Genomic DNA, 21942 nt, shown 5'->3' with positions numbered 1-21942 from the left:
AAAAAGGAGGACAAGGAGTGGGCTGATACAAAATTGTTTGTCAGGAATTCTCATTGGTTTACAGAAATCACATTGATTAGCGATTGGCTGTATAGTGCTAAGCTATAGGATGTGAGATACAGTGTTCAGTGCAGCATTGTTACGTTAATTTATAGCTGTGGCAATAGCAAGCAGTTTCAAGAGATAAATACATAACTCAAAGTGGGAGTAGGACTTGTTTGCTGTCTCATTTTAATGTCTCTCTGGGCCTGATAACTTATAGGACTCGCATTCCTCAGGTAAAAGTTATTTTCTCACCACTGAAACAAGATCTGCAGCATAGGGGAAGTGTGCTGGCTGGGTCTGAAGTCATTTTCCAAAATATCCGAGGCGTTTAAATCAGAGCAACTCCATCTTGAACAGGGGCTGGGTAAAATGAGGCTGAGACCTACTGGGCTGCATTCCCAGGAGGTTAGGCATTCTAAGACACAGGACGAGACAGGAAGTGGGCACAAGATACAGGTCACAAAGACCTTGCTGATAAAACAGGATGCAGTAAAGAAGCGGCTAAAACCCACCAAAACCAAGACAGTGACAAAAGTGACCTCTGATTTTTCTCACTGCTCATTATATGCTATTTATAATGCATTAGCATGCTAAAAGACAATCCCACCAGTGCCCGACAGTTTACAGATGCCATGGCAGCATCTGGAAGTTAACCTACATGGTCTAAAAAGGGGAGGAACCCTTAGTTCTGGCAATTGCCCACCCGTTTCCCAGAAAACTCATGAATAATCCACCCCTTGTTTGGCATATAATCCAAAAATATCCATAAAAATAGCGGATCGGCTGCCCTCGGGGCTGCTCTGGCAATGGAGTAACCATTCTTTATCCTTTACTTTCTTAATAAACTTGCCTTCACTTTATGGATTCCCCACAATGTGCCAGGTCCAAGAACCCTCTCTTGGGGTCTGGTTCAGAACCCCTTTCTGGTAATAAAAGGGTCTTGTCTCTGGCATGACAGGGCATGGGTGCAGACTACAGTGCTGGGAAAGGTATATTAGGAGCAGTTTTTTTCTTTTCTTTTTTCTTTTTTCTTTTTCTTTTTTTTTTTTTTTTTTTTTGAGACGGAGTCTCGCTCTGTCGCCCAGGCTGGAGTGCAGTGGCCGGATCTCAGCTCACTGCAAGCTCCGCCTCCCGGGTTTACGCCATTCTCCTGCCTCAGCCTCCCGAGTAGCTGGGACTACAGGCGCCCGCCACCTCGCCCGGCTAGTTTTTTTTGTATTTTTTAGTAGAGACGGGGTTTCACTGTGTTAGCCAGGATGGTCTCGATCTCCTGACCTCGTGATCCACCCGTCTCGGCCTCCCAAAGTGCTGGGATTACAGGCTTGAGCCACCGCGCCCGGCCTTCTTTTCTTTTTTCTTTTCTTTTTTCTTTTTTCTCTTTTCTTTTTTTTTTAGACAGAGTTTTCGCTCTTGTTGCCCAGGTTGGAGTGCAATGGCTCGATCTTGGCTCACTGCAACCTCCGCCTCCCAGGTCCAAGCGATTCTCCTGCCTCAGCCTCCGGAGTAGCTGAGATTACAAGCACGCACCGCCATGCCCAGCTAATTTTTTGTATTTTAGTACAGACAGGGTTTCACTATATTGGTCAGGCTAGTCTTGAACTCCTGACCTCAGGTGATCCACCTGCCTCAGCCTCCCAAAGTGCTGGGATTACAGGCGCGAACCACCGCGCCCAGACTTTTTTTTTTTTTTTAAGACGAGGTGTCACCTTGTCACCCAGGCTGGAGCGCAGTGGCACGATCTCAGTTCATTTCAACCTCCACCTCCAGGGACTCAAGCGATCCTCCTACTTAGCCTCCTGAGTAGCTAGGATTATGGGTACTTGTCATGACACTCAGCTAATTTTTGCATTTTTAGTAGAGGCTGAGTTTTGCCATGTTGCCCAGGCTTGTCTGGAAATCTTGAGCTCAAGAATCCTCCTGCTTCAGCCTCCCAAAGTGCTAGGATTACAGGTGTGAACCACCACACCCGGCCAAGAGTAGGATTTTAAAAGCCAGAACCCCTTGAGGACTAAGCTCTGATTTTTTTTACCTTGCCCAAATTCCTGTCTAAGAGGTCTGGAGAGTCATGCCCTACAAACTATAAATTCTCATCAGATGGGTTTTATTTGACCCTATATATCGTGACTTACTTTCCAATCTGACTCTGGCATAATATTATGTGACAAAGAAGAAAGTCAAAAGATTTTACCAGAAAACATGTTTCTTTGCCATATCTTGAAATGGCGCTGCAAATCAGTCTCTTGTGGGGGAAAATTTGCATCTGTAAAGAATGTCTATTACCAGCCGGGAGCGGTGACTCACGCCTGTAATCCCAGCACTTTGGGGGGCTGAGGTGGGTGGATCACGAGATCAGGAGTTTAAGACCAGCCTGGCCAACATGGTGAGACCCCCGTCTCTACTAGAAATACAAAAATTAGCCAGGCCTGGTGGCAGGCGCCTAAATCCCAGCTACTTGGGAGGCTGAGGCAGAGAACTGATTGAACCCGGGAGGTGGAGGCTGCAGTGAGCCGAGATCGTACCACTGCATTCTAGGCTGGGAGACAGAGCAAGACTCTGTCTCAAAAAAAAAAAAAAAAAAAAAAAGAATCTCTATTAACATAGATAGATATTTTTTCCCTTTCCTTCCCCACCCTCTATCCTCCTCCCGGCTTTGAGTTGTCCCGCCTTTCTGGACCAAACCAATATATTTCTTAAATGTATTTGATTGATGTCTAGTGCCTCTCTAAAACGCTGCGCCCCGACCACTTGGGCACATGTTCTCACGACCTCCTGAGGGCTGTGTCACGGGCCATGGTCACTCATATTTGGCTGAGAATAAATCCCTTCAAATATTTTAGGGTTTGACTCTTTGTCAACACCCTCTTCAAACAAACCTAGGGATGGTCTCTCTGCCTGGATGCCTCTGTGCTGCGACCAGAAGGTCCACAAAGGAGCAGTGAAGCAGGGCTTGGTGCAGGGGCCATGCGGAAGGCACGGATTTTTGGAGACTGGAGAACCCAAGCGCAAATCCCTATCCCACTGCTCACCAACAGGTTCTTAAGCAAATCACTCTGCTTCTCTGAATTTACTGTCCTCCGCTATAAAATGGTCTTCTCGGCAACTGGAGCTAGATGGCTTCGCCACTTTGCTGAGAGATATGAACTGTGCCCAAGGTGGGCGGTGTCAGAGAGGAGCCCCGACGTGGAAACGTCCAGCGTGGGAATCTCTTCTTTACAGGGTCCCCAAGGAACTCCCGGCAGGCCCACTTCAGGGCTCCTTTCTGACACTGCCCAGCTCAACCTCTCAAAACGATTCACAAAATGCTGTAATATCCACGATCCACCCTCACTGCACTGTCCCATCCACCCCTTTTACAAATAGGAAGACCCAAAGACAAAAATAAGAAACCAAGGCCAGGCGCGGTAATCACGCCTGTAATCCCAATACTTTGGGAGGCCGAGGCGGGCGAATCATCTGAGGTCGGGAGTTCGAGACCAGCCTGGCCAACATGGGGAAGCCCTGTCTTGTCTCTACTAAAAGTACAAAAAAATTAGCTGGGCGTGGTGGCGGGCGCCTGTAATCCAAGCTACTCGGGAGGCTGAGGCAGTAGAATCGCTTGAACCCAGGAGGCGGAGGTTGCCGTGAGTCGAGATCATGCCACCGCACTCCAGCCTGGGCGACAGGGTGAGACTCCTTCTCAAAAACAAAACAAAACAAAAAACTGGGGGAGGGCGAGGAAGAGAAGAAAAAAAAATTAGGAAGACCTGGGCGGTGATTTGCCAGGGCCAAGGCGTGGCCACCAAAGCGTTCCAGGCCGACTCCGCAGAGCGCGGGCACCATGGCTCAGGCGCGCTCCCCGGGGGCGGGGCGAGCGGGAGGGGTCACGTGACGCCCGGCCCGGAAGCGCTCGCGCAGGAGACCCCGGGTGACGGGGCCGGGTGCCGCTAACTGGACCGAGCCCCAGCGTCCGCGACATGGCCTGGACCAAGTACCAGCTGTTCCTGGCCGGGCTCATGCTCGTTACCGGCTCCATCAACACGCTCTCGGCAAAGTGAGTCTGGGCCCTGACGGGCACGCAGGCCCTGGCGACCCCCGCGCTCGTTCTACGCCTTCCCCCTTCTCGGCCCTGCCCTCCCGGCTTCTCCTGCTTTCCCACTTGCTCCAGTCAGTTCGCGCGCTTTATGACCACCCAAGGGATGCGAGGCCCAGGGAAATGCGGAGCGGGGCTGCACCCCGTGCGGGAGGATCCGCGCCCCGGCTTTGACTTGCTGTACAGCCTCCGCGCCTGTTTCCACATCTTTTAACAGGAGGGTTGGCCGATTCCTTTCCGCGGCCCTTCCAGTGCCGGCGTCCAAGCCTGAGCACCTCCCTCCATGAGCTGGGAGAGACCCCAGGACTTGTACACACGAGCTGCAGTAGTGGCTGTGCAGGCCGAGTGACCCACTGAGCGTGGAGGCCTCAAGTGGCAGACAGGGAGGTACCCCACGGCCCCGCAAGGATGAGGGGTTAGAGCTGCGCCTTGAAGCTTAGGTGGGATTTCGGAATGTGGCTGAGACTTTAAGCCAAGGAAAGTCTACGGAAAGGCCAGATCAAAGTCGGCTGTAACCAGCATCAAATGCCCAGGCTAGATTTTCTCCCATAATCAGAAAAGTGCTTTTGAGCTGGGGAATGACATGTTGAAAGTGATATGATTCACTCGATGACATGAAGAGTCGTTTGGTGCAGGAAAAACCACTCCAAGGCTGCTGCATAGCAGATGAGGGGAACTAGGAGGTGGCAGTGAGAAGAGAAAGGAAGGGACAACTGGTGGGAGAGACCAGGTGCCGAATGGCCACAGGCCTGAACCACATGAGCAAGAAACAAAGATCACTCCAGAGTTTCTGCCTGGGAGAAGAGAAGTGCCATTAACTCAGACAGAGAGGGCAAGTGGCAGTTCAGCTCTGATGTTTTGGGGGTAAGACAGGGGGATAGTTCCCAGGAGGTTAGGGACTAAGGACCCAGGGCAGTCATGAGACTGAGGGACAGGGCCTAGCCTCCCCTCTGTTGTGGGCAGGATGGCAGTTCTTTGTCTCTCTCTGTCTCCATCTCAGGGCAGGGCCTTCCTGCCCCTCCTTTTCTTGTTGCCCAGGCTGGAGTGCAATGGCACCATCTCGGCTCACTGCAACCTCTGCCTTCTGGGTTCAAGCGATTCTCCTGCCTTAGCCTCCTGAGTAGCTGAGATTACAGGCATGCACCACCACGTCTGGCTAATTTTGTAGTTTTAGTAGAGACTGGGTTTCTCCATGTTGGTCAGGCTGGTCTTGAACTCCCGACCCCAGGTGATTTGCCGCCTTGGCCTCCCAAAATGCTGGGATTACAGGTGTGAGCCACCGTGCCCGGCCCCTCCTTTTCACCATAAGAGCTGCAATGCCCAGTGGCCTTTGAAATGATACCAAGGTACATGGAGAACAGTGGACAGTGGCCCTCTCCAAGTTAGACCTCATGTCCACCTGGGCCCTGTCAGGCTCCAGAGCGAGGTGGGATTGGTGTGGTGTGGAAAAGCTCTCATCAGGAGCTTTTCCACTCTGAAAGTGGTGTTCCAGGTCCCCTGGGTTTTCTATCTGGCTTCACACTTTGAGAAACTGTCAGCCTTTTAAAGGGAAATGGCCATTTCTTATTTCTGAGGCATTTATACCTAGCAAACTCCATCAGTGGTATGAAAAGTGCCTCATCAGGCATGTATAAGGTACCTACGGTGTGTGAGGGAAGGGGACAGAAGTGACCAAGAGGTGATCCCTACCTTCGAGATGCTTGGAATCTGAGGTGGAGGAGACACACATGTACCCACAGAGCAGTCACAGTGTTCTCCCTTCCCCAAACGATGGGCACAGTCACTGGAGCCCTGGGTGGGCCCCACCTGTTCCTCTGGTTCACCTCTGGCCAGCTGTGCCTTGTGGAGAACTGCTGACTTCCAGGCCCTGCATCCTCCTGGGGATCACTCCTCATGCTGAGTCCTTAGCTGTTCAGAGGCCCCAGCCTGAGGGTTCCCATCTCAGGATCCGAATGCAGCAAAGCAAGTCTTCTGTTCTGTCATGCTAGCCAAGGCCTCTGTGAAGTGCTTAGAGAGTGGCTGTAAGTCCACTAGGGCTGTTGCCCCTAAGGAGAATCCAGATTGCCAGTTACTGCTGGGGTAAACTGTGCTGACTCACCTCCTTCCTTAGAAAACTCCAAACCAGTCAGGTAGGAAACTTACAGATCTTCAGTCCCAGAAGGCATCACCCTTAGAGGCTGCCTGAGAGTTAGGAAAAAGGCTCCCAGGTGACAGACCCAACTTTTGGTCCTGTCCCCTGCCTGACAGCTGGTGTGGGCCCTCTCAGGATCCTCCCACCCCAAGACAGGCCCCCAAATTGGACCCTAAACAGTGTTCTAAGGTCAAACCACGAGAAGGATACTCTTAGGGAGAAAGAGCATGTGGGAGCAGCTGCGTACACCCCGATGTGAAGTATGGATTTGAAATCACATTTCTGGCCAGGCACAGTGGCTTATGCCTGTCACCCGGCACTTTGGGAGGCAGAAGCGGGTGGATCACTTGAGGTCAGGAGTTTGAGATCAGCCTGACCAATATGGTGAAACCCCGTCTCTACTAAAAATACAAAAATTAGCTGGACATGGTAGTGTGACCTGTAGTCCCAGCTACTTGGGAGGCTGAGAAAGGAGAATTGCTTGAACCTGGGAGGCGGAGGTTGCAAGGAGCCAAGATTGCACCACTGCACTCCAGCCTGGGTGACAGAGTGAGACTCAGTCTCAAAAAAAAAAAAAAAAAAAAAAAGAAATCACATTGTTGACCCATGGTTTCCAGCAGGCACAGATAGGCAAGCATGTACTGACAACTAGCAGAAGCATCTCATGCACAAAGAGCACCTCGCATGCCCCAGGCCCTGCTCTGCCCTTTCATGTGTGAACTCAGGGAATTCTCATAACCGCCCTATCAGACAGAGCTAGGGGCTGATATTCCTGTATAAGGAAACTGAGGTAGGAAATGATTACATTCCTTGCCCAAGTTCAACTTAGCTACTAAGTGGCAGAGTTTATAGTTGAGCCAGCATGGTCTGGCTCTAGCATCCATGCTCTTAACCACCACTGGAGGGTGTGGCTAGGGACTTCTCCGGTCATTTTGGGGGCATTTAGAGTTGTTAAAAGCAGATAAATCATCCAGTCTAATCCCCACAATTTACAAAGGAGGCCCCAGGAGAAGTTTCTTTCTGTGATTCAACTGCTTGGTGTCTGAATGAAGGCTGGAACCCAGGCCTCAGGACTTTAAGTCCTGTTCTTTTATGACTGTGATACCCCAAAGTCCCTGCTTCCTGAGGGTTTCCTCCCACAGCTCCCCAGGACAGGACAGACAAGCCTGTGCTTGTGGAAGTTGTAAACCTGTAAGTGGCATCTGCCCTCCCAGCCTTTGATGTGTCCTCTCTCCAGGACTGGGCGTCAAGCCTCTCAGCCGGCCTGGAGACCCTGCTGTCACCAGCCTACTTGTCCTCCCGCTGGAGCCCAGGCCACTCAAGGTTCAGACTGACAGCCTATGGTTGTCTCTGGCAGTTTCTTGGCCTGTGACAAGAGCATGATGTTTCCCTTCCCAGGTTCTTGGGAGGATGAAAGGCAGTGGATGAGGAAGCACATCTGAGCACGTGCTGCCTGCTGTGCTGGGGCCACAGGTCAACTTTCCTCTCTGCACGCTCAGCAGGCTTTGGGAGACTGCCACCAGCCATGCTGGCCCTGTGGCCCCATCCCTGGGTCCTGGCAGGGGGCCCCTCCCTGTGAAGTGGCTTCTTCTTTCCCTGGCTGTTTTCTCAAAACCTCCTCACTAGCACCTTCTGTCAATCAACTTCTTTAGGCCAAGCCACTTCTGTCTGCCTGAGCCGGTGCCCATCCTCAGGTACTCATTTCAGAGCCCCAGTCTACTGAATCCAACTGAGGTTCTACATATGAGGAACCGGGGTCAACTGAGCACTGTGGCTCCAGCCTGTAATCCCAGCACTTTGGGAGGCCGAGGTGGGATGATCATTTGAGCCCAGGAGTTCAAGATCAGCCTGGACAACATAGGGAGACCTCGTTCTCTACAAATAATAGTAATTAATTAATTAATTAATAGAGCCAGGGTCTAGTAGATGCCCACTAAGTAAAGCTCAGCTCCCCTCCTAAGTTCTGCAGGCTGTAGGGCCCTCCCAGCCAGGCAGGGATATGAGCCTGACTTCCCTTCATGCCCAGGCCAGGGACCCTGCCAAGGAAGTGGCAGGAAGCCTGGAAACCACTAGGCCTCTACTAGAGAAGAGGCGTTAGCTCTTCTTCTGTGTCCTTTCTGTGCCAGCTCCAATGTTTGCCCTTGGCAGCTGCCCCCACCACCCTTTGGTTCCATGAACTGGCATGGGATAATTGCTTCAAAGGGGTTGTTGGGCCAGCTTGAGGAAGTCTTAACTCAGGAGGACAATGTAGTAGGGTGGGAAGTGCATAAGGCTTGGGAGCTGGGAAATAGATGAGCCACTGGGCCTGAGCCTCAGTTTCCTCATCTGTAAAATGGACTTGGTGATCCCTGCTCTACCTTCTTCCCGGACACTGAAGATCTACTGAGGAAGGTTTCCTTTTTTTTCTTTTTTTCTTTTTTTGAGACAGAGTCTTGCTCTGTCGCCCAGGCTGGAATGCAGTGGTGTGATCTCAGCTCACTGCAGGCTCCGCCTCCCGGGTGCACGCATTCTCATGCCTCAGCCTCCCAAGTAACTGGGACTACAGGCGCCCACCACTATGCCTGGATAATTTTTTTGTATTTTTTTAGTAGAGACAGGGTTTCACTGTGTTAGCCAGGATGGTCTCGATCTCATGACCTCGCCCATCTCGGCCTCCCAAAGTGCTGGGATTACAGGCGTGAGTCACTGCACCCAGCCTTTTCTTTTTTTTTAAAGACGCAGTCTCTCTGTTGCCCAGGCTGGAGTGTAGTGGTGCCATCTCAGCTTACTGCAGCCTTGAGCCATCCTCCCACCTCAGCCTCCCAAGTCAACGGGACCACAGACACCTGCCACCATGCCCACCTAATTTTTGTATTTTTTGTAGAGACAGCATCTTGCCATGTTTCCCAGGCTGGTCTCAAACTCCTGGGCTCAAGCAATCCATCTGCCTCAGCCTCCCACAGTGTTGGGATTACAGGCATGCACCACCACACCCAGCATGAGGAAAGTTTCTAGTCCATAGAGATGAGAGGGCTCATCATTGTCACCTCAGGAGCCAGAGCCACCTGCTGTGGCACCCCAGAGAGTAGAGAAGCCTTGGCCCTTCTGTAGGTCCCAGGCAGGAGAAAGAAGGGGACTCACTGGGCTTGACAAGCTGGGGACACAAGAGGAAGTGGCAGAGATTCTGTGGGAATGACCACAGCTAATCTGCCCAAGCCAGCCCCGTCGCCACTTCCTCAGTCTGTGTTCTCCACCCCCGCTCACGTGGACGTGCACACCTCCCAGAATGCTGAGCTTTGAGTTTGGGCCTGGCCAAACTAGGGAGTGACTCACCACCCAGCACGGAGAGCCCACTCCCCAGCCTGCCTGCCGAAAGGAGGGCCTCAGCTTGTTCCCGTGAGGGCCCTTCGGGCCTCCTGCCCCGGAGGTCATCTCCCCTAGAATGCAGTGTCTGCGGGGAAGACAGGCCTATCTGCTGGGCTGCCCCTCTCCTCCCACCAGCTAGGGGAGCAGGAACTCAGAGGAGAGCTTCAGAGCATCAGGGAGGGGGCGCATAACTGCCTGCTGAGCTTCCAGGGTACTGGCCCTGTCTCAACCCCTGAGGAGCTGTGGGCCTCTGGAGCCCTCTCTGGCGCCTGGGTTCCTGTCTGTCAAATAAGGAGTTCTGTTCAGCTGATGGCTGAGTTTCTTCTGTTTCAGCATTGTGGCTCTGTGAACTGCAGGGACAATGGCCTGAGGCCCCTCCAGCCACCTCTGCCTCAGCCAGCAGGACAGGTTCCAGATGTTTTTCCAGTAGCTTTCAGGCTGAAGCACAGCTGGGGCCACACTGACCCCAGCAAGGGGGAGATGGCTTCTGTTCAATGAAGGGAAAGGAGAAGGGGCAGAAAATGAGTTTTGCTGAATACCTGCCATGTACCAGGTCATGTATATACCCTTATATCATGTATTGCTTCTGACAGTTTGTCAGTGTTGGTAAGATTATCCCTGTAACTTGTCTAGCCTGCGGGACTTAAAACTCTGGGTTTTTTCTGTATTCTGCCTTTTCTGAGCATAAATTCAAGCAAGGTTTGACCCTGGATCTGCCTTAAGCCTCAGAGTCCCCATCTAAAATGAGGATCCTTGTAAGGCTTAATGGAGTGTCCTATGAATTGTGCATTTAAGGAAACATGAGCTGGGCACAGTGGCTCACACCTGTAATCCCAGCACTTTGGGAGGCTGAGGCAGGTAGATCTCTTGAGGCCAGGAGTTCGAGACCATCCTGGGCAACATAACAAGGCCCCGCCTTTACAGAAAATACAAAAATTAGCCGAGGGGGTGGCCCATGCCTGTAGTGCCAGCTACTCAGGAGGCTGAGGTGGGAGGATCACTTGAGCCTTGGGAGGCTGAGGCTGTAGTGAGCCGTGATCCTGTCTGAAAAAACAAAACAAAAAGACAAATGTTGTTGGCCAGACGCAGTGGCTCATACCTGTAATCCCATCAGTTTGGGAGATCGATGTGGGTGGATCACTTGAGGTCAGGAGTTCGAGACCAACCTGGCCAACATGGTGAAACTCCATCTCTACAAAACAATATAAAAATTAGCTGGGCATGGTAGTGGGTACCCAGAATCCCAGCTACTTGGGAGGCTAAGGCAGGAGAATCACTTGAACCTGGAAAGCAGAGGTTGCAGTGAGCCAAGATCACGTTGCTACACTCCAGCCTGGGTGACAGAGGGAGGCTCCGTTTCAAAAAAAAAAAAACCGAACAAAAACAAAAGACAACAAAAAACAAACATTGTGAAGGACTGACAGCAAAGTGCTGTCCACCTTAGGGGTCACTGCTGTCATCCCCAGGCACACTGGGGCTGGATTTTTGTTCTAGCCTGTGAGGCTGGGGTCTTTCTGATTCTGCACCTTGAGTCGAAGCCTGTCTCCAATCCAGGATGAGAAGCCTGGTTTTCTGCCCCAAGGTACCTGCAGGCCTGAGCATCTCAGGCTGGGCAAGGCATCCCATGCTGCTGATACCCAATCCCTTGGGCTGTCAGCCTGCCCCAGGCCCTCAGATACAAAGAGATTCCATTTCCCCAGCCGGGAGCGCTGCCAGCCAGGCCTGTCTAGGCAGAGCTACCTGTGGAGAAAGCGAAGACAACCCTTGTGGGAGGTGGGGAGCTCAGCACCAGCCCTACAGTCAGCTCCCCAAGAAGCACCCCAACTTTGGGGAAGGATAGGCCCCAAGGGGTTTCCCCTGTGGACCAGCTCGTTCTACCAGCAGGGGGCCCTCAGACTCAGGTGGGAAGTAGGACTTGTGAAAACGTGACCTCTGCACTGCAGTACCTGGCCTGTTTGCTGGGAGGGATCTGGAAGTCTCATTCATTCTACAAAAAATGTTGAGCTTCCGTAGAGTAACGTGCCAGGAGCAGAGGATTGAGAGATGTGGAAGCAGCCGGGTGCTGAGCTCTCTCAGATGACAGTAAATGAGGAACCAGAATGTGCTGGGTGTGTGAGTTGTCATTACTATAAGTGACTCAGGCAGTAGCCCAGCATGAGTTCTGGGTGGTGACCCCACAGCCAGATCAGGGAGGACTTCTTGAGCCTACCATTCTGTGGTCTGGGTATGGAACCAGGATGAGGAAGGAGCTTCCATACCTGCCCCCTGCAGACAAAAATAATAATAAAATAAATAATAATAATAATAATCCTTGCCTGAAGCTTCTGGTCAACCTTCATGGACCTGGCAATAGCTCCCTTGTCCCTCTTAGAGGAGCCTTGGCTCCTGGCCTGGGGATTCCCATCTCTCTGACTTCACTTGCTCTGGGCAGTTGGCTCTGTGCCCTTGGTAAGGCTTGACCTCTTCTCTCTTCCTTGCTTTGCCTCTGTTTCACTCAGTTGCCTCATGCAAGCCTTCTCAGGCGGCTCTTTCTGCAAAAGCAAGACTGGGTTCGAGAGCAGCCCTGATGGGTCTGTGGCCTTTACCCATGTTCCATGTGCTGTCCTGGCCAGGGATCCAAGAGCCAACAGCAAATCAGGCAGAAATTAGGCACCATGGGTACAGTGGCTCATGCCTGTAAATGATTTGTGCAGACCAGCCTGGGCAACATAGTGAGACCCTCTCTCTAAAAAAAAAAGAGAAAGAAATGAGACTCCAGCCCATGAGGTCAGGTGTTTTCCTGACCTGGGTGGAGGCTTCCCCTGCTCCCAAACTCCCTGTTTTCTTTGCCCCACTGGTACTGGGGCTGGTTACAGCCTGGTCCCCAAGCCTTGCCAGGCTCCCGGTTTCTCTCTGCCTTCTAACCAGTTCTGTCCGAACTTCTCCCTTCAACTCTCCTTTGCCCCCGCCATTCCTAAGAACCACAAGCAGTCTTAACTACCCCTCTTTCTCCACATCTCCAGGAGCTGGTGGGGTCTCTCACTGTGGAATAGGTTTGCCATAGCCCTGTTTTCTTCCTCAAACTCAGAGGCATATAGAGAAGCCAAAGCTGCACAGGGACTTTGTCAAACTTAGACCCTAACTGCGGCACAACCAGTGGCACATGCTCTGGGGCACTGCAGGGTAGGTACAGGAACTAGAGGACTCCCCTGCCCTTTGGGAGCTGAGGCTCGCTACAGAGATGAGCCAATGGCAGTGCAGGGCTGTGCACTGCAATCTGACTACCCTGGAAAGACATTTCAAGGAAAGACATTTAATAAAAAGAAGCCCCGAGTCTTGCACTTTAGAGACATCCACTGCCTACACAGGGTATGCTGCAGTAGGAGCAGGTCAGTGGCCCACAGGAAACGGCTCTGGGTCTGTGTTGACTTGAGTCAGCACGTGATGTGACTGATGCATTTGGAACTGTGTCAACGAACCCAGGGTGTCAACATGAGGGAGGGGAACGCCTTGCTAGCCTCAGTCTGGGCCAGATCACATGCTCTTGGCTCTGGGCCTGGGTACACCAGAGTACTTCCAGAAGTCAGTGACCAGGGGTGAAAGGTTAGGAGAGGCTGGAGCTGTTTAGCCAGGAGATGAGAAGATTCAGAAGAAGGTCAGTAAGTCCCCAGATACCTAAAGGGCTTTCAAATGAAAGATTAGACAAGACTCCACAGACCTAACCAAGCCCAGCAAAGATGAAATTCAAGACAGACTTTTCACGCACAGATGGCAGACAGTTCAGAGTGATTGGTGGTTAAGCTGCCCAAAGCACTATGCCACAAAGGATTCTGGGCTTGTGTCTAGGCTCAATGGGGAAGTATGTCATAATCAGTCATCACCATCTGCCGGGTGCTGGCTGGGAGGTCACACCAGGAGTGTGATGTCTTTGCCACCTGCTTAAAAGTCAGCATTAGAAAGATCTTCCAAACCATTCAGGCTCCTTGAAGGTGAGCAGGTAGTCTGTATTAGGTGGTCATTTCCCAGGGCTCACATACTCGTGTAGACCAGAGGTTCTTGATATTTTTCATGCCATGGGACTCTTTGACAGTCTGGCACAGCCTATGGACCTCTTCTTACAGTAATGTTTTAAAACGTGTAAATAAAAGACCAAGGATTGGACCAGGCGCGATGGCTCATGCCTGTAATCCCAGCACTTTGGGAGGCCAAGGAGAGCAGATCACGAGGTCAGAAGATCGAGACCATCCTGGCTAACACGGCAAAACAGTCTCTACTAAAAATAAAAAAATTTAAAAAATTAGCCAGGCATGGTGGCGGGCGCCCTGTAGTCCCAGCTGCTTGGGAGGATGAGGCAGGAGAATGGCATGAACCCGGGAGGTGGAGCTTGCAGTGAGCCAAGATCTTGCCACTGCACTCCAGCCTAGGCGATGGTGAGACTCCGTGAAAAAAAAAAAAAAAAAAAGACCAAGGATTACAAAAGAAGTCAATTAAATTGAAATACAGTTATCAAACACTTTAAAAAAGCAAATTTGTGATATAGTAATATATATAGATATGCTTCTTTTTCTTTTTTTTGAGAGAAGATCTTGCTCCATCGTCCAGGCTGGAGTGCAGTAGTGCAATCTCGGCTCACTGCAGCCTCTGCCCCCCAGGTTCAAGTGAGTCTCATGCCTCAGCCTCCTGAGTAGCTGGGATTACAGGCTTGCACCACCATGCCCGGCTAATTTTTGTATTTTTAGTAGAGATGGGGTTTCACCATGTTGGCCAGGCTGGTCTCGAATGCCTGACCTCAAGTGATCCACCCACCTCAGCCTCCCAAAGTGCTGGGATTACAGGTGTGAGCCACTGCGCCCAGCTATATAGAAATGTTTTCTAGTACATTAAATTATAAGTGGGTCTGACTACTGTAATTTTCATGAGTGATGAGTGTAAATGATACCTCACGATACATACAATGACTATAATATGATCACGAGAGTATCTGTGATTTCTATGCAATACAGAGGCACAGACACAGTAACTTGAGGAAATGCCAAGTTACAACTACTTGAGGTGAAGACCGGCCCCTTTGAGAGGGAGCGCCACTCTGGGGCCGAGTCACCCAGGTCTGGGCCTCTTGACATTGAGAGGTGTGAGCCTCTTCGCTAGCACCAGGGCACAATGCTGCCAAGGTCTGACCTTCCCTCTCTCTCCTACAGATGGGCGGACAATTTCGTGGCTGAGGGCTGCAGAGGGAGCAAGGAGCACAGCTTCCAGCATCCCTTCCTCCAGGTATCTGGCTGTGTCCCTCCTACCTCCTATCTCCCGGGCCTCAGACCAGGCGCCCCCGCCATGAGGCCAGGGTGTTTCCTGACCTATGAGTGGAGACTTCTTCTGCTCCCTGAAGAGCCATCCACTTCTCTCTCTCCCTCCCCAGAGCAGAATCCAAGGTCTAGAAGAGGGCAAAGAGCACCATCCTCTGCGAAAGTCCTGGCAAGTGGTCATGTCCTCACCACACCCAAGTCAGGACACGTGGAAAACATCAACCCTAGTGACAAATCGGCTCTGTATCCACTGGGAGCCCAGACACCATTTGGGACAGGGCAGACACCATAAATGGAAGACACTATTTGTTGAACTGAGAATCAGGAGACTCAAATGTCAGCCCCAGCTCTACCTCTTTGTGGCCTTACATAAGTCTTTGAGCCTCTCTTGGGTCTAGGTTTCTCCACCTGCGATTTGACTAGGGGTTGGCCTAGATGGATGGTTTTCAGAAAGGGCTCTGCACAGCCTTAGGGTTCATCAGGATGTATGAGGGCTTTGGGGCAGACCTAGGAGGCTATCTCTGGCCTCCATGGCAGCTCTGCATTTGTCTATGGTACATATTGGGGTTCTGGGTAAGCTCCTGTTTGACAGAAGTTTGCATTAAAAAAAGAATAGTTAAAGATGATCCCCAAGGTCCCTTCCAGCTCTGAAGTCCTCGGGTTTCCATCCCTGCAGGCAGTGGGCATGTTCCTGGGAGAATTCTCCTGCCTGGCTGCCTTCTACCTCCTCCGGTGCAGAGCCACAGGGCAATCAGACTCCAGCGTAGACCCCCAGCAGCCCTTCAACCCTCTTCTTTTCCTGCCCCCAGCGCTCTGTGACATGACAGGGACCAGCCTCATGTATGTGGGTGAGTAACCAGGCCAGGCTGAGAAGGGCTCAGGGGAGGCTGTGGCTGAAGGGGCTACTGGGGGAACAGCCCCATCCCACCCGCCTCCACTTCATCCCACCATTCCCCCAGACTTCACACGCTCAGGCATGCAGGCAGGACTGAGTGAGCACTTACTACGAGCTTGCATGTCTCCATCCCCGAAGACCCCTTAGTAACAGATGACCTTTGCCTTGGGAAGCTAACTGTCATTCATTTCTCCTTTCCTAGCTCTGAATATGACCAGTGCCTCTAGCTTCCAGATGCTGCGGGGTGCAGTGATCATATTCACTGGCCTGTTCTCGGTGGCCTTCTTGGGCCGGAGGCTGGTGCTGAGCCAGTGGCTGGGCATCCTAGCCACCATCGCGGGGCTGGTGGTCGTGGGCCTGGCTGACCTCCTGAGCAAGCAAGACAGTCAGCACAAGCTCAGCGAAGTGATCACAGGTGCGGCCAGAGGCAGGGACACGGGGCTGCCCTATCTTGCCCTGTCCTCCTTGGGAGCCCAGCATAGACTCATACAAGCTCTGCTATGTGTCATATGCCAAGCCCTGGGTGAGGCGGGTAGCTCTGGAGGTGATGGATAGAATGTAGGGAAGACTGCAAAGGGATGTGGCTCCACCAAGGATGAGTGGCAGGCCGGGGAGGGCGAGGGGCTGGCTTGTCCTTTGATATAGATGCAGATACAAACTACCGGATTTGGGAGTGGAAAGGAACGGGTGCTTACCAAGTGCCCAGCCTGGTGCTGAGCACTGTGTGTTCATCATCACAGTGACTCCCACAGGCCCTGAAGGGATGCATCACAGCCGATTTTACAATGAAGTGACTGTCCTGGGTCACTTAGGGTCGGGATCAGCCAACAAATGTCTATCTCAAAGCCTGTTCCTTCTTGAAAGACCTGTATCTTACCCTGTGGGGCAGCTCTTAGACACAGGCAGGCCTCTGGGGCCTCAGCCTGGCGCTGCTGGCCCGCCCCTCAGGGACCGGGGAATCAGGGACAGGCAGTAGTGACTGTGCCTGTGAACTACAGGGGGCCCTGCAGAGGTCAGGGGCTGGCATGTTGTGTCCCTGTGGCCATGCTGTCCTGGCCCCCAGCCCCAGTGCAGCCCTGTTCTCATCTGGGTCCCTTCTTCCCCACAGGGGACCTGTTGATCATCATGGCGCAGATCATCGTCGCCATCCAGATGGTACTAGAGGAGAAGTTCGTCTACAAACACAATGTGCACCCACTGCGGGCAGTTGGCACTGAGGGTGTGTGTTGGCACAGGGGCCTGGAAGGAGTAGGGTGGAAGGGAGCATGGGGAGCTGAGCTAGGGTTCACTTGGGAGGGGGTGAACTTCCTGCCCCCCATTGCCTTCCAGATGTATTTTGACAAATCTTCTGACACCTGCTGTGCCAGGAGCCAGAGGAGACCAAGGACAGAGATGAATGAGATGCAAGCCCTTCAGAGGAGGTGACCAGCAGGAAGAAAGGGCAGTCAGTGAATTCAAGCTTGGACTTGTGCTCAACTGATGTCTCATTGGCCATGCCTATCTGAGTCTCTCAGGACAGGGAGGGTGGCATTCGAGCTGCAAATTTCAACAGGCAGTAGTAGGAGCAACTCCAGAGCAAAGGCACGGGGGGCTGGACATGAATTTGAAAACCAGTGAGGAATAATTTGAGTGTAGCTGGGTGCGGTGGCTCATGCCTGTAATCCCAGCACTTTGGGAGGCCAAAGCAGGTGGATCACCTGAGGTCAGGAGTTTGAAACCAGCCTGCCCAACATGGCAAAACCCTGTCTCTACAAAAAATACAAAAATTAGCTCGGTGTGGTGGCGCATGTCTGTAGTCCCAGCTACTCAGAAGACTGAGACAGGAGAAATCGCTTAAACCGGGGGAGCGGAGGCGGCAGCAAGCCGAGATCGCACCACTGCACCCAGCCTGGGCAACACAGTGAGACTCCCTCTCAAAAAATAATAATAATTTGAGTGCAGTATAGGTTTGATGTTGGGGAAATAATCAGGAATTAAGTAGGTCAGGGTCATGGCATTAGAGAACTTTACCATCAAGCAAGTAGATTTAGACTTTAAATGACAGGCAGGGAGGAATCACTGAAAGTTTTTGAGCAGGGAAGTAACTATCAAAATTATGAGATTAGCAAGATAGAGCTGTGCTTTCAAAGAATGGCCTGGGGGCTAGTGCCCGTTGGGGAGCAGCTCTTGTCTGGCCCCCAGTGAGCTGAGGGGCTTAGGCAGAATGTGAATCAGCTATGTCAACAAGCATGCAGTCTATTTCCACTCATTTCTGTTTTCTAGCAAGAACTTAATGAGTGAAGCAGTGCATGGACTTACCTTCTGGCGCAAACTCCTTGTCACAGACCAGTAACACACTGAACTAGAAAGCTGTGTTTTTCCAAACTTGTGAAAATAATATAGTCAGTTGCAGCTAGCAGTTCTTTTTTTAAATGAATAGAATTTTTAAATATCAGAGCATTGTATACTGTAAGGGTGGTTATATTTTTATGAGTGTGTGTGTGTGTGTGTGTGTGTGTGTGTGTGTGTATCCATGAACCTGTGCACATGTGTACTGGGTCACCATATAAAATGTATTTCTTGCTCGTGATCCAGTCAAAAAAATCCCTGAGTGAAAGTGGAGAAGGGACAGCTAGAACCCATCTAATAGGCCACAAGCTCCCAATGAGAGGCTGTGGGATATGAAAGGAGGGAGCCGGCATGAGGACCACTGGGAGGGAATGATCCGAGATCAGAGGAGGCCAAGCTGGTGGGCTGTGCTGGGGGTCTGGGGGCAGGTGGAGAGTGTAACTGTCTCCTCTACTCCCCAGGCCTCTTTGGTTTTGTGATCCTCTCCCTGCTGCTGGTGCCCATGTACTACATCCCCGCCGGCTCCTTCAGCGGAAACCCTCGTGGGACGCTGGAGGATGCATTGGACGCCTTCTGCCAGGTGGGCCGGCAGCCACTCATTGCTGTGGCACTGCTGGGTAACATCAGTAGCATTGCCTTCTTCAACTTCGCAGGCATCAGCGTCACCAAGGAACTGAGCGCCACCACCCGCATGGTGCTGGACAGCTTGCGCACCGTTGTCATCTGGGCACTGAGCCTGGCACTGGGCTGGGAGGCCTTCCATGCACTGCAGATCCTTGGCTTCCTCATACTCCTTATAGGCACTGCCCTCTACAACGGGCTGCACCGCCCGCTGCTGGGCCGCCTGTCCCGGGGCCGGCCCCTGGCAGAGGAGAGCGAGCAGGAGAGACTGCTGGGTGGCACCCGGACTCCCATCAATGATGCCAGCTGAGATTCCCTGGAGGCTTCTACTGCCACCCAGGTGCTCCTTCACCCTGAGACTGAGGCCACACAGGCTGGTGGGCCCCGAGTGCCTGTCCCCAAGGCCTCACCCTGTCACCTCCCTACAGAACCCCCAGGGCAGCTGCTGCCACAGAAGATAACACCCAAGTCCTCTTTTTCTCACTACCACCTGCAGGGTGGTGTTACCCAGCCCCCACGAGCCTGAGTGCAGTGACAGACCCCAGCTCTCTGGACCCCTCCTACAGCACTAGAGCTAAATCATGAAGTTGAATTGTAGGAATTTACCACCCTAGTGTATCTGAATCATAAACTAGATTATCATAGTTACCTAGTTTATGAGTCATAAGCTAGATTTGATTCTCCAAAGAAGAAAAGTTGGTGAGCAAATTTAAACCAGAACTAAGCATTATATTTTCTTTCTTTTTTTTTTTTTTTTTTTTTTTGAGACAGAGTCTCACTCTGTCGCCAAGGCTGGAGTGCAGTGGCATGATCTCGGCTGACTACAACTTCTGCCTCCCAGGTTCAAGTGATTCTCCTGCCGCAGACTCCCAAGTAGCTGGGATTACAGGTGCACACCACCACACCTGGGTAATTTTTGTATTTTTGTGGAGACAGGGTTTCACCGTGTTGGCCAGGTTGGTCTGGAACTCCTGACCTCAGGTGATCCACCTGCCTCAGCGTCCCAAAGTGCTGGGATTACAGGTGTGAGCCACCGCGCCTGGCCAGAACTAAGCATTATGTTTTCTAAAATTTCTAAGATCCTCCCTAAACCTGTCTGGAGACCTGGGTTTTAGCCCAGACTCTGCCTCAAACTCACTGTAGCTCCCAGCACATTACCCAGTTGCTCTGGGCCTTGGTGTTATGCTCTGGGAAGTAGATGTTGATGCTGTGGACTTAGTGCCTTCTGGCCCCAGCATTCCATGGGCCTGTGATCTTCACCAACCTGAGAAAACAGTAACAGCCCATCCACTGGAAATACCCCTCTGCCCACAGCACCGCCCTCCTGTGCTGGTTATTTTTCTTCTTCTTTTTCTTCTTTTTGAGACGGAGTCTTGCTGTGTCGCCCGGTTGGAATGCAGTGGCGCGATCTCAGCTCACTGCAACCTCCCCCTCCCAGGTTCAAGCAATTCCCCTACCTCAGCCTCCTGAGTAGCTGGGACTACAGGCACATGCCACCAGGCCCGGCTAATGTTTTGCATTTTTTAGGAGAGACGGGGTTTCGCCATGTTGGCCAGGATGGTCTCGATCTCCTGACCTCATGATCCACCTGCCTCAGCCTCCCATAGTGCTGGGATTACAGGCAGGAGCCACCATGCCCAGCGTTTTTTGTTTTGTTTTGTTTTGTTTTTTAAGAGACAGGGTCCTGCTTTGTCACCCAGGCACAGCTTACTGCAGCCTTGAATTCCTGGGCTCAATCAGTCCTCCTGCCTCAGCCTCCCGAGTAGCTAAGACTAACAGGTGTGTACCACCATGCCTGGTTTATTGTTTTATTTTTTTGCAGAGATGGGTCTCACTGTGTTGCCCAGACTGATCTCAAACTCCTGGCCTCAAGCGATCCCCCCATCTCAGCCTCCCAAAGTTCTGGGGTTACAGGCCTGAGCCACCACACCTGGGCAACAGAGTGAGACCTGTCCTTGTTTTCCTGCCCTCGCTCTCACCTCCGAGGCCCCCTCTGCCTGGGAGAGATTACAGGCGAATTCCAGGCAGCCCTTGTTAATTGTTTTTATGGATTCTTTACCTGCTAGTTTAAAGACAAGGAAACTGAGGCCCAAAGTTCTACGTTGTTTGGCAAATGGAGTCTCCTACCCTCAGGTCCAGCAGCCACATGATTCTGCAGCAGACTGGGACCTAGAGCACATCTGGATTTCAGCCCCACCCCTGGCAACCTGCCTGCTTAGAGAACCCTCAAGATGACAGAATCCCCAGGATTCCACCATTTAGAGTAATTCTGGTATCCTGGGCATTGCGTTAAGTTGCTTAACTTTCATTCTGTCTTACAACAGCCTTCAGAGGTGGGAACAGGTGAAGAAACCATGCCCCAGAGAAGGTTAAGTGACTTCCTCTTCATGGAGCCAGTATTCCAACCTAGGTTTGCCTGATACCAGACCTGTGGCCCCACCTCCCATGCGGGTCTCTGTGGGGTCTTTGGGTTGGATCTCCTAGAGCTGGGCTGGAAGCCTCATGTACTGTTGTCCTCTAGGTAACCACCCTGAAGAGAAGGGGTGGCATCAGGAACCACAGGGAACTGAGCAGCCTTTGTTCCAGTGCTGCTCCTTGGAACAGTTGATTGCAGACTCAAACCATTTTCCTGGGCAGCTCAGTCATAAAACACCAAATGCTTCCTTAAAATAGCCTCTGAGGGACGGGAGCTGTTGACAAGTGAAGCCCTCAGGTTGTGTGGGATTCCAGCAGGTTATTACAGCTTGTCGGGGAAGGGAGGGTCCATTCCACCAGCTTTGAATCCCAGGGTCCCCTGAGCTTCCCTGGGCCACAGTGTATGTCCCTGGAAGAAGGAAATAGACAGTGAGGATGATGGAGAGACTACAGCTGCCTTGTCTAAAACCTAGGATCTTAAAAGCATTATTTTGGTTTTTTTTTTTTTTTTTTTAAAAAGGAAAATTGGCAATTGTATTAATCCATTCTCGCATTGCTATAAAGAAATACCTGAGACTGGGTAATTTAATTTATAAAGAAAAGAGGTTTAATTGGCTCACAGTTCTGTGGGCTATCCAGGAAGCATAGCAGCATCTGCTTCTGGGGAGGCCTTAGGAAACTTACAGTTATAGGGGAAGGCAAAGGGGAAGCAGACACATCTTACGTGGCCGGAGTAGGAGCAAGGGGGCGCGGGAGGAGGTGCCACACACTTTAAACAACCAGATCTCAAGAACACTTTCAAGAGGACAGT

The 21942-nt window shown here is 51.8% G+C and overlaps 1 protein-coding gene and 1 long non-coding RNA gene across 4 annotated transcripts; one reads left to right on the top strand and one right to left on the bottom strand.

Moving 5' to 3' along the window:
- Nucleotides 1–3903: 3903 nt before the first annotated feature.
- Nucleotides 3904–6840, bottom strand: LOC144333853 (uncharacterized). Its single transcript, XR_013402948.1, has 2 exons — nt 6648–6840; nt 3904–5270 (listed from the first exon to the last, which is right to left on the bottom strand). It is a non-coding gene; the product is annotated as an uncharacterized LOC144333853 (long non-coding RNA).
- SLC35F6 (solute carrier family 35 member F6) lies at nt 3919–21733 on the top strand. 3 transcript variants are annotated; one of them, XM_077958311.1, is made up of 7 exons: nt 3934–4075; nt 14768–14840; nt 14986–15045; nt 15553–15720; nt 15970–16182; nt 16876–16986; nt 18557–21733. In XM_077958311.1, coding segments are annotated over exons 3-7 (963 nt in total). In that variant the 5' UTR covers nt 3934–4075; nt 14768–14840; nt 14986–15044; the 3' UTR covers nt 19027–21733.
- Nucleotides 21734–21942: the final 209 nt, after the last annotated feature.

This window comes from Macaca mulatta, chromosome 13 (genome assembly GCF_049350105.2).
Source record: "Macaca mulatta isolate MMU2019108-1 chromosome 13, T2T-MMU8v2.0, whole genome shotgun sequence".
Classification (NCBI taxonomy): Eukaryota; Metazoa; Chordata; class Mammalia; order Primates; family Cercopithecidae; genus Macaca; species Macaca mulatta.
This window is presented reverse-complemented; position numbering and strand designations above follow the sequence as displayed.